Consider the following 15,322-nt stretch of genomic DNA (forward strand, 5'->3'; position numbering starts at 1 on the left):
ATTGGGCTCCCTGCTCCACGGGAAGCCTGCTTCTCCCTCTCCCTCTGCTGCTCCTCCTGCTTGTGCTTCCTCTCTCGCTGTGTCTCTCTCTGTCAAATAAATAAAATCTTTTATTGTGGGCGCCTAGGTGACTCAATCAGTTGAGCTTCTGTCTTGGGCTCAGGTTGTGATCCTGGGGTCCTGGGATCGAGTCCCACATCTGGCTCCCTGCTCCATGCGGAGTTTCCTTCTCCCTCTGCCTCTCCCCGACTTGTCCTCTCAATCTCTCTCTCTCTCTCTCTCTCAAATAAATAAACAAAATGTATTTTTTAATTTTAACAAATTGATTCCAACAATATAGAAATAGAATAATATATGATATTCTAGTGGGATGTCTCCCAGGATTGCAAGGTTTGTTTAACTTTCAAAAATTAATTGCTGTTACTTCACCATAGTAGCCTAAAATTTAAAAACCATATTACCATTTCAACAGATGCAGAAAATGCATTTGACAAAAATCCAAAATCCAACATCAGATGGACCCTGAAACATATTCAAGAATGTTCACAGCCACGTTAGCTGTGATAATCCCAAACTGGTAACAACCCAGGGTCCCTCCACAGTGAAAGGGCTACACAATATTTTGGTATATTTAAACAATGAAGTCTATCTAGCAATGAACGTGAAAGACTCACACAGGTAATGCAGAAATACTGATTACTCTTATGATATAAGATCAAAACAAGAAAAGCCAGATTTAAATATACCTTTAGGGGGGCGCCTGGGTGGCTCAGTGGTTTAACCCTCTGCCTTCGACTCAGGCCAGGATCTCAGGGTCCTGGGATCGAGCCCTGTATTGGGCTCTCTGCTCAGCAGGGAGCCCGCTTCCCCTCCTCTCTCTCTGCCTGCCTCTCTGCCTACTTGTGCTCTCTCTGTCAAATAAATAAATTTTTAAAATCTTAAAAAAAAAGAAAATATAATCACAAGTGTATCTCCTTTATCGCATCGGTTCAGAAGACACAAAGCCATTAGTGATAGAACCACGGGGAGAAGGACGTAAGTGGACAGCTGGGATCGACATTTGTCATGGAGTCTTGAAATAAACAGATCAAGCTGAAGCCAGACGAAAGAGTAAGCAAAAATAGAGAGGATTTCAGTAATACAATCAATAAGCTGTAAATAATAAATACAAGTAAAATTCTATACCTCATAAACAGAGGAGACACACTGAGCTATGAGGGTCACAACACTTAATCACGTGCCAGGTAGATTCCCAAGGAGCAACACCGTCTGGACAATTGTCCTCAGAGCGCGGTGCCGTAACATGGCAAATACTCCTCAAATGGACTGAAATACAAGTATAGACGCGTGTATACTCTTGGATCCTCCAGTTCCACGGCTACGGATTTATCTTCACGTCTGTTTGCACGCGCGCCGAGGTGATGTGTTCACGGGTTTGCGGGCGGTGGAGCCGCAGGAGGCTGCCCCAGCTGCAATGAGCTGATGTCCCGTCAGTAAATGGCTTGGAAATGAGAGGGTAGAGGTACTGCTGGGAGGGTGGGTCCCGAGGGGGATTTTACGTGAGAAAAAGCAAGGTGCAGCCTGGCGTGGGACTGCCATTTCCCCTGAGAAAGGAAACCAGGAACAGGGCAAGGGCAGGGGAGGCCGGCGTGGGGTGGGGTAGAAAAGAGGAGGCGGTCCTTTCCCTCAGTCTTCTTTAGGTTTCGTTCTTTTTTCATCTTGAACTATGTGTACCTGTTTCCTATTCAAATATTAAATTAGGGCACCTGGCTGGCTCAGCTGTTAAGCCTCTGCCTTCGGCTCAGGTCATGATCCCGGGGTCCTGGGATCCAGCCCCGCATTGGGCTCCCTGCCCCGCGGGAAGCCGGCTTCCCCCTCTCTCTCTGCCTGCCTCTCTGCCTACCTGTGATCTCTCTCTCTGTCAATTAAATAAATAAAATCTTTAAAAGACAAATACAAAAACAAAAAACAAAACCCAGATCCCCAAATAATTAAATTTAAAAATCGAAGCCCTAAAACCACATCTAAAGTTTTGAAACTAGAGAGAAGTGGTCATTGCCCAGCACCATGTATCCACTAAATACGACTGAATAGTACACTGAATTCAATTAAAATGGTTAATTCTATGTCATATGAATTTTACCTCAAAAATACATAAACAGAAGTAGAGATGGAACAACACGAACATTCAGAATTCCTGTTTCAAAAAAGAGATCACGGGGTGGCCTGGGTGTCTCAGCGGGTTAAAGCCTCTGCCTTCAGCTCAGGTCATGATCTCAGGGTCCTGGGATCGAGCCCCGCATCGGGCTCTCTGCTCCGCAGGGAGCCTGCTTCCTCCTCTCTCTCTGCCTGCCTCTCTGCCTACTTGTGAACTCTGTCAAATAAATAAATTTTTAAAAAAAAGCAAAAAAGCGATCACAACAAAGCTGGCCGAGAGAGAACAGATGGCGAGAGGATATTCCCAACATCTCAAAGGGACTAGGGAGTAAGTTCTAGAAAAATACACAAGAATGCCTGTAAAACAGCAAGAAAATGGACAGGAAAACAAAAAGGTAAGAATTGCCTGGAGGGAGAAACCGTGTGGCTGATGCCGTTTTCTAAGATGTTTGCAACAAGATCTCTCATCCACTTGCTGCTCTTGAAACGTGAAACCGACATTCCTCCCACGGAGCGCTGGGGTCTCCGCTCCCTCCCGGGGAATCCAGGCGGGCCTGTGTCTGCTGCAGAAGAGATGTTCTGTGACCACCAAGGCCACTGGGCTGTCAAGACCAGTTTCTGCCTGGCCCTCCTGCGGCGCTCCCTCTCAGAACCTGGTCACCAGGCCGCGTCTGGAAGCCAAAGAGCCCAGAGAGGCCACATGTAGACGTTCCAGCTGAGGGCCAGATGGAAGGAAGCGTTTCAGGTGACTCAGTATGGAGTCCCGGAACGAGAATTGGCCGCTGAGCGTAATTTACCCCAGAACCATGACAGATGATAATGAATTAATAGTGGCTGTTTTAAGCCATTAAATTTGGGTGATCTGTTTAGCAGCAGGAATTAGGTCCTGGAAGTGGGTGCTGGGTGAAACAAAGCTGAACACACGTGGCCTTGGCTTTGATACTGAATGGTGCACAGAAGACCGGGGTGCCTTGAGGCTGCTGGTAGTTGGCCTAAAGGGCATCAAAGAGGCTTTAAAGGAAAGTGAGTAAAAGTTATTGAAGCTGAAGGAAGGAGACGCCTTCTCATGCGATGGTGGAAATTTCCGCAATGCCGTCGTCCACGCCAGAGGAAGAGTGTATGTCGGGGAGAATTCAACGATCGCGGTCAGATTGCCAGGCAAAACCCTGAAAGTGTCGCTTGGCTTCTTCTCGTTGCCTCCAGAAGCCACTTAGATCTTTAGAAACCATCACATACAAAGACAAGATCGTGACTACAAACCCCTTTAACATCTCAGCAAAATTTGAGGATTTCACAAGAAATCCCAAATAGGGAAGAGTTGATCTGGAAGAGGTCCGTGGGTGTAGCTTTTAATAGAGTTAACCCCAAGGAGATTCATAGCAAACCCACCAAATCCTAAGGGAATTGTTCTGGGGAATGTACCTCTGACTCAGAGGGAGGGCGGCAGAGAAAGCCGGAGGTAGAAAGAGACTTCTGAACCCAGACTCTTTTCACCGACAGGAAACAGAGACACGTGTGTTGGTTGCAATTTGGTTTTGTTATGGACAAAGGAGGAAAGGTTCAGGGGCAAAACCCAAGAGCCCAGAGGGCAGAGCTAAGAGTATCGGTGAACAATCAGTAGGTTGTAGGACGGAATCCTAAGAAACTGGGACACATGCCAGCGGGATTTCAGAATTACGACGGACCAGTGACTCTGGGGTTCCCATTTTCCAGCGTTTGGAATAGGAGCATCTATAATGATTTTTTCCATATCTGTCCCATCATTGTGTAGTATGTGCATGTGTGTGTGTGTGTGTGTGTGTGTGTGTGTGTGCATGCATGTGTATAGATAACTTGTATCTTTAGTTCACAGAACTTTAAATCAAGAGGAGTAGCCCTCCAGGGACTGGACCTAAAGAATCACATCAGAGAGACTCACCTGCCCTTGGACTTGTTCTGGACAATGAGACGTTGGATATCAAGGTGACGCCATAATGGGATGAAGTCTGGGAGTCTTTGGGGGGAAGAGATGGATGTATTTTGCATACATGAAGACTATAAATTATCGGGGGAAAGGAAATGCAGTCGATCGCATTTTGCAAGGTGACCAGAACAGTATCTCCCATCTCAGGAGCTGTTCTTTTTTTTTTTTAAAGATTTTATTTATTTATTTGACAGAGAGAGATCACAAGTAGGCAGAGAGGCAAGCAGAGAGAGAGAGAGGAGGAAGCAGGCTCCCCGCCAAGCAGAGAGCCCGATGCGGGACTCGATCCCAGGACCCTGGGATCATGACCTGAGCCGAAGGCAGAGGCTTAAACCACTGAGCCACCCAGGCGCCCCTCAGGAGCTGTTCTTACGGTGTGAGGCTAACAACCTACCTGTCTCGTCGTGGCTTCTACATTCCTTGCCTTTACATCCAGGCCGGCTTACGACTAAGGCAGAATTCACACTGTGTGACTTCCAAGCCTCCATTGTAAAAGGTGTCACAGCTCCTGTTGGGTCCTCTTGGACACTTGTTCCTGGAACCTCCAGAACCAACGGAGATAAATTAAAGGAGATAAATTAAACGGAGATAAAATCACCGTTACCACATCCCGCTACTAAATTTGGGGGTGATCTGGTTCTGGAGCAACAAATAGATGATACAACCGGAATGACAGATACGTGAAGAGATCCTTCATGCAACACACAGACTGAGCACTGAGCCTGTGCACCACGCATCCTTCCAGGTACTAAAATCCTGCCCTCCTGGGGCACACATGGTAGTGGGGGGAAATAGACTGTAAAGAAGTCATATCCGAAGTTAGTGAATGATAGATGTTAAGGAGAAAATGCAAAGAAAGGGAATCGCAAGGGACAGCAAATAGTGCAATTTTATTTTATTTTTAAAGATTTTATTTATTTATTTATTTGACAGACAGAGATCACAAGTAGGCAGAGAGGCAGGCAGGGCGGGAGGAAGCAGGGTCCCTGCTGAGCAGAGAGCCCTGTGCAGGCAGGGCTCGATCCCAGGACCCTGAGATCACAACCTGAGCCGAAGGCAGAGGCTTTAACCCACTGAGCCACCCAGGGGCCCCAAATAGTGCAATTTTAAACAGGAAGGACAAGGAAGGACTCACAGAGGTGATAGTTGTGCAAAGACCTAAAGCCATAAGGGGTTTGTGTTCCAGGTGGATATCCATGGGAAGAGGATCCCTTGCACAGGGAGCAAATTTCAAGGGCGCTCGCAGTGTGGGGAGCATGCCTGCTGGTTAAGGAGGGCAGGAGGCCAGGGAGGCTTGGCAGTTGGAGGAAGGGGGAACTGTAGGATGTATGCTCAGAGAGATCATGGAGAGGGAGCGTGCCGCCTTCTAGGTTACTATAAAATCCTTTTTATTTCTAGGGGACTGGGAAGCCATGGAAGGTTTGAGCGTGGAAACTTAGTCAAGTGGCTTTTGTTTGTTTGCTTCTTGGTTTTAGTAATCTCCACGCCCGATGTGGGGCTTGAACTCATGACCCGGAGATCAAGAGTTGCAGGCTCCACCTGCTGAGCCAGCCAGGCGCCCCTGATCTCCGGCAAGTTTTAACAGGACCACCCCAGCTGCTGTTACAAGAGAGGAGAACAAGGGGCAACAGGGAGAGCAGTCAGGAGGCTATCGCAGCAAGGCAGGTCCCTGCGAATGCCTCAGACCAGTCACACCAGCGGGCCTGGTGAAGAGTAGCTGAACTCTGGGTCCGTTCCGCAGGTAGAGCTGAGAAACCTGTGGGCAGAAAGGGTAGGAGAAGAGCACAAGAGAGGAATCAAGGATGACTCCCAAGGTTTTGGTCCAAGCGATCGAGAAGGAGGGAGTTGCCATTCAGCATGGTGGGGAGACAAAGAGGACGGGGTTGGGGGTGAAACAGGAACTTAATTCAGAACTCGGAGGGCATCAGAGATGACTGGTGTACGCAGCACGGGAGAGAGGCCTGGGCTGGAGAAACAAACTGGGGCTCGGCGGCGAGTGGCTGGTGAGCCAAGCACTGGGACTGACGTTATTTCACCAGTTCCCATGAGAGTTGGGTCTGGAGCTGACCCCAAGGCCAAAGCCCCTTCCAGAAGGGCATGCTGCTTCTCCGTAGGTCCTTGGGCATTCTGAGGCTGGGCCATTCTGGGATACTGTCACACAGCGGGAGCGTTGGAGGGATCAGCCTCTGAAGCCCACGTGGCTTAGTCTCACGTGCCCGTCTCACTGACATCATCTCCGTCGGGCAGTTGTCGAGGATTAAGTGAATTATTACATGAAAGACTGGCTTGTGCCTAGAATATGCTCACAAAAGACAAGTTATCTACAACCAAGGTGGTTTCCTTCGGCCCAACACCAGTGGATTTCAAAGCCAAGTTCATAGACCACTGCGGAGGTCTCCTTCCATTGAAAACTTAACCTCGTCAGACCAGGCCTCTTTATGTCTCCTTTCCACGCCAACCAAAACACGGTGAAATTCACTTCTTTCTGCATCAAATCCAAAGGCTGCAAAACGTGCACAAAATAACGTGCTCGGCTATCTTTTTCAAAAGGTATTTCATCAACTCTTCTTAAAATCCCACACAAGAGTGAGTCACAAAACGAGTAAGAAGTTATTTTAATCATCTCTCTGTCAAGGATTATTTCTCTTCGGCTCATCTGATACTCGAATCTTCCTTTGTATCTGACCATCTTTCTGGTAGCCAAGGCCTACTTTTAAAATATTTCAGAATTTATCTTCGTATCCGTAATTAACCGGTTGCATCAAACACAAGTTTCTATAAAATAGTAACCCTGTGACTCTAAAAAATTGAAACTTGAATTATCTTGCCCCTCAAGACGGTACAGACAGAAGATACGTCCTACCCAGCAGAAGATCCTTGAAACCTCTGAATTCCAAATATTCAAAATGCTGAGGCCACACGGAAGGACAGGCAGCGTCCTATCACATTCACCGGGACGTGTAGACAACACAAGAGACACCGCGCTGTGAAGACTTTATAAACTGGTTGGAGAGGAGATAATAATACATGTTCGTAAGATAGATACTCGATTAGGCATAGAAGCCCTAAAACATAACTGCTTTTTTTTTTTTAATGATTTTATTTATTTGGCAGACAGAGATCACAAGTAGGCAGAGAGGCAGGCAGAGAGAGAGGAGGAAGCAGGCTCCCCGCTGAGCAGAGAGCCCGATGTGGGGCTCGATCCCAGGACCCTGGGATCATGACCTGAGCTGAAGGCAGAGGCTTAACCCACTGAGCCAGCCAGGCGCCCCAAACATAGCTTTATAGACATATACATATATAAGTTTAGTAGAGAGTGAACTAAATTAGTGGAAGTGTCTGCTGGGGCGGGATGACGAATGCATTATATATCTTACTACCCGTCTGCTCAAGAGAAGTCACACAGGGCTGCGGGCACAGACTTCGGAGCCTGGACGTTTACTCTTCCACTAACTGACCAGGTGACCTCACGCCGGTTACCTAACCTCTCCGCACCTCACACCCTGATGCGTTTAAAAACTACCCAAGACAACAGTTTCGTCTTATTTTCTGAAGATTTATTTTAGAGAGAGCGCCCATGCATGTGAGCCGGGGAGGGGCAGAGAGAGAGGTAGGAAATCCTCAAGCAGACTCCTCCTCGGAGCTTGGGGCTTGATCCCAGGACCCTGCGGTCAGGACCTGAGCCAAAATCGAGAGTCAGCCGCTCAAGGCACGGAGCCACCCAGGCGCCCCAAGAGAATCACCTTCTTAGAGGGCGAAGCCACACGTGGGCAGAAGCCTTTCTGCGCGGAGGAAATGCTCTGCAGGCGTCTGCTTTCCGCATCGCACGATGCCACGGGCTGACCTTGAGGGAGAACTGGAAAAGTCAGGGAAAAGGTACTGGCGATGGGGACCACGCTGGGGACAGCAGAGACCGAACGCGACACAGCTCAGCCCCTCGCACACGCCATCGGCGAAATGAGAACCGAGACTGATACAAACGCGAGCAAGTTTTATTTTAATTGGCTGCAGGCGGGATGCACGACGGGCGGACTCGCTCGGCTCTGGTCCCTCACCCACCCCTCTGCTTTCCGCAAAAAGAAGAGACTCAAAGAAGGTTCCTTCTGAATGCGTATCACCGTTTATTGTAGTTTGCGTTAGGAATCGAACAGAGGACATTGTCTGTGGAGGGGGAGGAAAAAGGAAAAAAGAAAGTCTGTTCTCGTAGCTTAATTGCCTCAAAACACTTTATGGTTTCAGATCCTTTTTTACCCCACAAGAAATGCGAGAATTCAAGTATGTTGAAGTCATACAAAAAGTCTTATGGTTCTGTGCGTGTGTGGGTGTGTCTGTGTGTGTGTGTTTACAGGGAGACACGCGTCCCCGTTTCCTGTGCCCCATTTTTGCTTTGGTAAGGGCAAGCCCCAAAGGATACGTCTTATAGATGACCCCCTGCCTCGAACTCACAGACTCCAGAGTTGAGGAATTTCTTTTCCCTCCTAGGATAACTGTAATGGTTTTGAACTGCCGCCCCCGCCCCGCGTGCACCTCCCCCCAAAACCTTAAGTCCTGTAAAAATCCTGATATACGTGAATACTTTTTCCTGCCCTGCAGCTGCTCCTCGGGCTCCTACGAGAGGCCTATGCCAAGGACCAGAGCAACAGGTTCTCTTCATTTTGTTGAGAGTAAAAAAACTTTAAAGGGACATTTCAAAAGAAAAAAAAATAAAAACTGAAATTCGAATTCTGAAAATATCTTGCCTTTTTTATTAATCATGTCATCTAACACCAATTAAAAAAAACAAATATGTGAATATGATATAAAAATACGATCCCAGGATTAACACTTTGTCGCAGGCACGGTTCTCTCACAGAGTATATGTCTGGAGGGGCCGGGGTGGGGGGAAGGAGTATATTTTTGTTTTTTTGTTTTTGCTTCTCTTAAAAAAATCCACAGCAGTGCAAGTCGGGTCAGGAAGGGAGGAGGAGGGGGAAGGATTCTTTAGCAGCAGAATGTCCAAGGTTCTCTAATCACAATCAAATCAACGGATATTGGGCTTAGGGTTGGGGGTGAGGGGAGATGAACTTGGGATGCTGCCCAGACCCAACTGTCATCAATCGCTGAAAGACCTTCCGTTGTAAAAGCCCCAAATGGCGACGCAGGCAGACGAGCTTTATTACACAAGCAACTGTAAATAAAGTGTGTCCCTCAAGCTTTTGACCATGTGCGTCACTTAAATATATGTACAGCAATGGGGTTCCTCTTGCCATCCACGTCCTCGCAGTCTCCACCGTCTGGTCACTCCGGGGGGTCGGGGATGGGGGCTTCTCGACGTCTCCTGCCCGGCGGGGCTGAAAAGCATCGGAAGGGCGTCTCCGCCACTGACTGCCGCTCCCGCCTGCCTGGCTGGCCTTGGCTGTGTCTCGCGGAGGATGGGCACTGGGGATGGTTTAGTGATCACTGTTTTGTTTCTCTCTCATCCAGGCGTGAATCTGTTCTTTCAGTTCTGGCACTGGGAAAGAAAAGGGGAGGATTAATGGCCCCGGGCTGGAGGGCTCCGGCTAGGAGATGGAGCCCGCGGTTCTATACAGAAGGAGAGAAAAGGCCATTCACTCCCTCCCTGACACGAAGGCCGAGGAAGAAGCGGGACACAAGGACCAGCCTCCCACAGTGAATCAGAGCCAAGAATGTTTTGTGTCTTTTCCATGAAGTGCCGTAAGCTGTGGAAGCTTCTGGATTTGGTACATCGTCCCCCTTCCGATGGCTCTCGGACAGGGGACTCGGGCGCCACGGCTGGGCCCCGATACGGGCCCGAGGCTGCGCCCCCCTCTACCTGGTTCCAGCATGCTCTCGGTCAGCGTCTGCCGGTTGAAGGGGTCCGTGGGGGAGTTGAGCAAGTGCCGCAGGATGATGGAGCGGTCCATGATGGTGCCGGACGGCAGCCGCACGGGGTCGGTCATCAGGGTGTCCATCAGAGGGTCTGCGGAGACAGAGCACAGCGAACTGTCATCTCAGCGCCCAGAACTGAAGGTGATGGTCTAGATCCACAGACACAACAATCACCTGGTCTGACCGGGCCCCCAAGGGCAGCCAGACGTCAGCATGAGTTAAAGGCGCCCATGGTGCCTTCGGGGGACGGACGCACCCTTGGCCAGCTAGAGCTGGGACGGGGAGGAACAGAGGAAAAAGACCAGGGCTCTGCAGGAGAGACAGCGGCCGGAGCCCCTCATCTCAGAACTTCCAGGATTCTCCTTTGGAAATGCAAACCCCCTCTTGCAAAGGCAAGGCTGATCTTGGCATGTTCATGGTCGTTACCTGGTTTGATATCAAGATAAGGACTCCTCCCCCCCCCTTTAATTTATAACAGGAGCTGAGAGTAGGCAAACGTAATTTCAGACCCTGCGTCTCCAGGCGTAACTCCAGTACACCATACAACAGTGAAAAGCACAGACCGCCGTCTCTTCATGTTACGTGTCTTCAGGTAATTCAAAGAATTCAGCACGAGGAGAGCGGCCCACTTGCCTCTGAACTCGTCGGGGGCGTCGCTGTAGTCGATTTCTGCGCGCGCGTTCTTGGCCACTATCTCTTCCACTTTCTCGGCCAGGAGCTTAAACTTCTCGATCGCTATGGTGGATTTGATCCCGGCCTTCCGCATCTTCGAGATCACTTCTTCAAACAGCTCTTTGCTGTAGGATCTCTGCCAACGAGGAAGGACAATGTGAGCCATCAGTGTATTTTACGTAGAAAAAAAGCAAGCTGCAGAAAATGCCCGAAGGACGATCTGTTTGTGTCTTTCTAAAAAAGCCCTGAGAAGGTACCGTGGATCTAAACACTCTTACGTGGCTACAAACACATACAATACAAACCACAAGACGCCACACCAGACCGCGCAAGATCATTATCGCTGCGGAGGACTTCAGGGTTGAGGCAAAGGAGGGGAATTTTTAAACTCTGGAATTACTTTTACAGCAAACATGCATTCTTTTAAAATTTAAATTTCTTTATGAGACAGGGAGAGAGAGAATGAATGGGCAGGGGAGGGGCAGAGGGAGAGGGAGAGGGAGAAGCAGACTCCCTGCCCAGCACGAGGAGCGACCCAGGACTCTATCCCATCGCCCTGAAATTATGATGCAGTGAATTCGAGAGTCAGACACCGAGCTGACTGAGCCACCCAGGCGCCCCTAAAATGTAAATATTAGAAAGAGAATGAAAATCACGTCTGTTTGAGGCTTTGAAAGGCACTGTGGCCTGCGACGAGCATCAGCTCTTTCCTTAAAGGTCAACATGGGGAAAACCACCCAACACAGCTGGTAATCAAAAGGAGCTTTATCCTGCTCGTGGTCGGTCTTCCTTCCAGAGCTCTCAGCTCCACACTGTTAAATGTCAGGTGCTCTGCTGCGAGGAGCACGGGGGCTGGTGGAGGACAAGTGCCCGTGAAGACCCAGATGAACGGGGATGTGAATTCTGGCTCCACGGTCTGCCCACTGGGCGGTCTCAGGCAAACCCCTCTGGGTCCTGGTTTCCTCCGGCATAGAACCGGGGTGGTAACACCCACCTCGCACGTGCCTAATTCGGATACATCACTGCCGCTCGGAAATATCACTGCATATCCTAATTCGCATGTATAGCAAAAACACTGGCCACTTGTCAATTCGGTGACAGTGATGCAAACGGAAGAGGAGATCGAGCCTAAGACCCCGAACGAAGGCCTGCTCACCCTGAGTGGTGCTTCCCATCCAAGGATTCAGACGAACGTCTACGGGGTGAATTCATGTCAATACCCATATTCTCTTAGAGCACGGGGTTGAAATTCCTCGACCTTTCTTCTTTAACTTCAGTTTCGAAGTAAGCATACATGCTTTCTCTCTGCACGCACCCACGCGCAGAGAGAGGAAAGGGCAAGTGCTAGCCTCGGCCCGGCAGAAATCCCAAAAGCCATCCTGTCCAATCCTGAAAAGTTCAGAGAGCCTCCAGTATAGTTTTCTGAAGCTAAATTACTACACAGATTCAGCAAATACCTTACTTGACAATCCCTCCTTCTTATAAGCCAGGAAGCCACAGTCTCCATCCCTTTGGGGAGGGGCATAGGGGATAAGTGGCCAAAAGATTATAGTAAGATGTCGGGAGGCCAAAATTAAAATACTGTGCACAGGGATGTATTGTGGATTGGGCGTTGCAACTGAGACAACTTCACCTTGTGAGGTGTAACAAGGGGCCACTTGCTATCCTCATGAAACATCACCTACCCTATTTCTCAAACGACAACGATGAGTTTTTAACCAACTGACTTGTGCTGACCTCTAAGTCAAGTTCTAAGAGCAGTGTGGTGGGCATTATCAGAAATCAAAGGCAACCCGTGATGAGGGGACGTGGCATTCAGCCTCCTGGAGCAATGGCATCAACGCATGGAGCAAAGTCACATTACTGAGCTGCTACTTCGAGTCTGATGTGGGTTGGGTCAGAGATGCGGCAAAGATGCTGTTCTTGTCCTCAAGGATCTTACAGAATCATTCTAAAATTAAACACGGAAATATCTACAAATCATGTATCTGATAAAGGTCTAGTATCCAGAATATATAAAGAGCTCCTACAATTCAACAACAAAATACAAACGACCCATTTTTAAAAAATGGTGAAGGACTTGAACAGCCATTTCTCCAAAAAAGACATACAGATGGCCAGGAAGCACATGAAATTTGTCGTTATGAAAATGTGAATCAGAACCACAGTGAAGTACACTTCATTCCCACTAGGGTGGCTGTGAAAAAAAAAAAACAAAACTAACAAGTGTTGGTGAGGATGCGAAAAAATTGAAACGAGACCCTTGTCCACTGCTGGTGGGAATGGAAAATGATGCGGCCACTGTGGGAGACAGTGGGGCAGATCCTTGAAAAGTTCAACATCGTATTACTGCTAGGATTCAGCAATTCTACTCCTGAGTGGATAACCCAAAGAATCAAAGAAAGGTATACAAATACTTGGTCACAAATATTTGGCAAAGCACCATTTCTAACAGCCAAAATGTGGAAACGATTCAAAGGACCACCGATGGATGAAGAGAGAAACCCAAGAGAAGCTCCATGTAATGAGAGACCATCCCGCTGCAAGAAAGGAATGAGGTACGGTACACACCGGTGAACCTCAAAGCATTATGCTAAATGAAAGAAGCTAGACACAAAAGGTAACGTACTGTATTATCCCATTTACAAGAAATATCTAGAATAGGCAAATAGGTAAATCCCAAATTAGGTAAAATGAAGAGACCAAGCAGATCAGTGGCTACCCAGGGCTGCGGCGATGGGGGGGGAGGGGATGGACAACGCCTGCTTCGTGAGTGTGGCATTTCCGTCTGGGGGTGATGTCTGGGTAAGCTGTTGGAACTGGACAGAGGTAGAGGTTGCGTAACATTGGAAATGCACTAAATGCCACCGAACTGCACGCTTCAACGTGGTCTTACGTGCATTTCACCTCAATTAAAAAAAAAGAAGCAACAAAAAAAAACAAACAAAAAGGGGGCGTCTGGGTGGCTCGGTGGGTTAAAGCTTCTGCCTTCGGCTCAGGTCATGATCTCAGGGTCCTGGGATCGAGCCCTGCATCGGGCTCTGCTCAGCAGGGAGCCTGCTTCCCCTCCTCTCTCTGCCTGCCTCTCTGCCTGCTTGTGATCTGTCAAATAAATAAATAAAATCTTTAAAAAAAAAAAAAACAAAGCAAAAAGGAAAGATGGAGAGAAGTGTGACTTAAGATGGGCTTTTTATTCTTTATTTTCATTTATTTTACTTTTAAAAGATGTTATTTATTTTAGAGCGAGAGCCCTCGAGTGCGAGCAGGGAGAGGGGGTGGAGGGAAAAGGGAGAGAATCTTTTTTTTTTTTTTTTTATTCATTCATTCAACACAGAGAGAGAGATCACAAGTAGGCAGAGAGGCAGGCAGACAGAGAGGAGGAAGCAGGCTCCCCACTGCACAGAGAGCCCGACGCGGGGCTCGATCCCAGGACCCTGAGATCATGACCTGAGCTGAAGGCAGAAGCTCAACCCACTGAGCCACCCAGGCGCCTCAAAGGGAGAGAATCTTAAGGAGACTCCACACCAAGTGTGGAACCCACCATGGGGCTCCATCTCATCACTTCGAGATCATGAGATTATGACTTGAGCTGGTGTCGAGAGTCACGCGCTCACTTGACTGAGCCACCCACGTGCCCCTCTTTATTCTTTTTTTTTTGTAAAGACTTTTAAAAAATTTATTTGACAGACAGAGATCACAAGTAGGCAGAGAGGCAGGCAGAGAGAGAGGGGGAAGCAGGCTCCCCGCCGAGCAGAGAGCCTGATGTAGGGCTCGATCCCAGGACCCTGAGATCATGACCTGAGGCGAAGGCAGATGCTCAACCCACTGAGCCACCCAGGCGCCCCTTCATTATTTTTGAACAGCCCCTCGTGCTAACGGACGGCAGCAGCTGTCCACACAGAGTGTCCGTGAGAGCCCGTCCTGCGTGGCCATCAGTGTGGCACACAGTCTCCCTAGGGCCCCCCGTCCCAGGCTCCCTCAGCTCCAGGACAGCTGCTCTCCAGTCCTCTGACGCCGGGTTCTTTCCTCCAGTTTGTGAGCAAGAGGCTCAGTGGCTCTTCACGCCGTGCCTCCTGTCCCCTTTTCCAGACCCTTATCTTTAGCCTGCTCTTGGCTGACCGGAGAGAAGCTTCTGAGTTTCTTTCCCTGCTGGGCCGTCATTTTCTTCTTCCTTGGTCTTCCCAGACATCCCAGATCAAGCCAAGACCACGGCTCCCAAAGGAGAAAACAAAATTCCACTACTGTTCCTCTGGAGCTTTCTAGACTTCAACCTTCCTTCCCTAGCCTCCCAAACCCTCTTCTGAGATGATCATCAGGGCCTGAATCATTACAGCCACTATAAATGGGAAATGCCCAACAATCAGAACAAACATCACACTTAAAACGTTTCCCTGTCCATGGTGACAGTCGCACGTGTTTGCTTTCCGAGCCTGGCAGAGCGGGGCTGTTTAGAAATTCAAGAAAAGCTACGGGCCACGGTTCAGAAGCTGCGGTCTACGACTCAGGCTGGGTGCCCTCACAGGCCCCACCACACCCCACGGGCACCACCGGGCACTGTCTCCCACTGGGTCTTCACCATCTCACGGCCGTGTTGCGTTTATCCACACTGCAGGATGGTTCTGTTCCCGACGCTTGAGCCCGCAGCCACAGCAAGGCCTACCA

At 49.0% G+C, this 15,322-nt stretch overlaps 1 protein-coding gene across 2 annotated transcripts in view; it reads right to left on the reverse strand.

Annotated features, from left to right (window-relative positions):
* Positions 1-8,842: 8,842 nt before the first annotated feature.
* UBE4B (ubiquitination factor E4B) overlaps positions 8,843-15,322 on the reverse strand; it is a 123,535-nt gene continuing 117,055 nt past the window's right edge. For both annotated transcript variants that reach the window (XM_046002477.1, XM_046002488.1), the window contains 3 exons: positions 10,622-10,796; positions 9,933-10,079; positions 8,843-9,611 (listed from right to left, as the gene is read on the reverse strand). In XM_046002477.1, coding sequence (XP_045858433.1) covers positions 9,550-9,611; positions 9,933-10,079; positions 10,622-10,796 — 384 coding nt within the window. In that variant the 3' untranslated portion in view covers positions 8,843-9,549. The remainder of the gene's footprint in view (positions 9,612-9,932; positions 10,080-10,621; positions 10,797-15,322) is intronic.

The sequence above is a fragment of the Meles meles genome, chromosome 1 (assembly GCF_922984935.1).
Source record: "Meles meles chromosome 1, mMelMel3.1 paternal haplotype, whole genome shotgun sequence".
NCBI lineage: Eukaryota > Metazoa > Chordata > Mammalia > Carnivora > Mustelidae > Meles > Meles meles.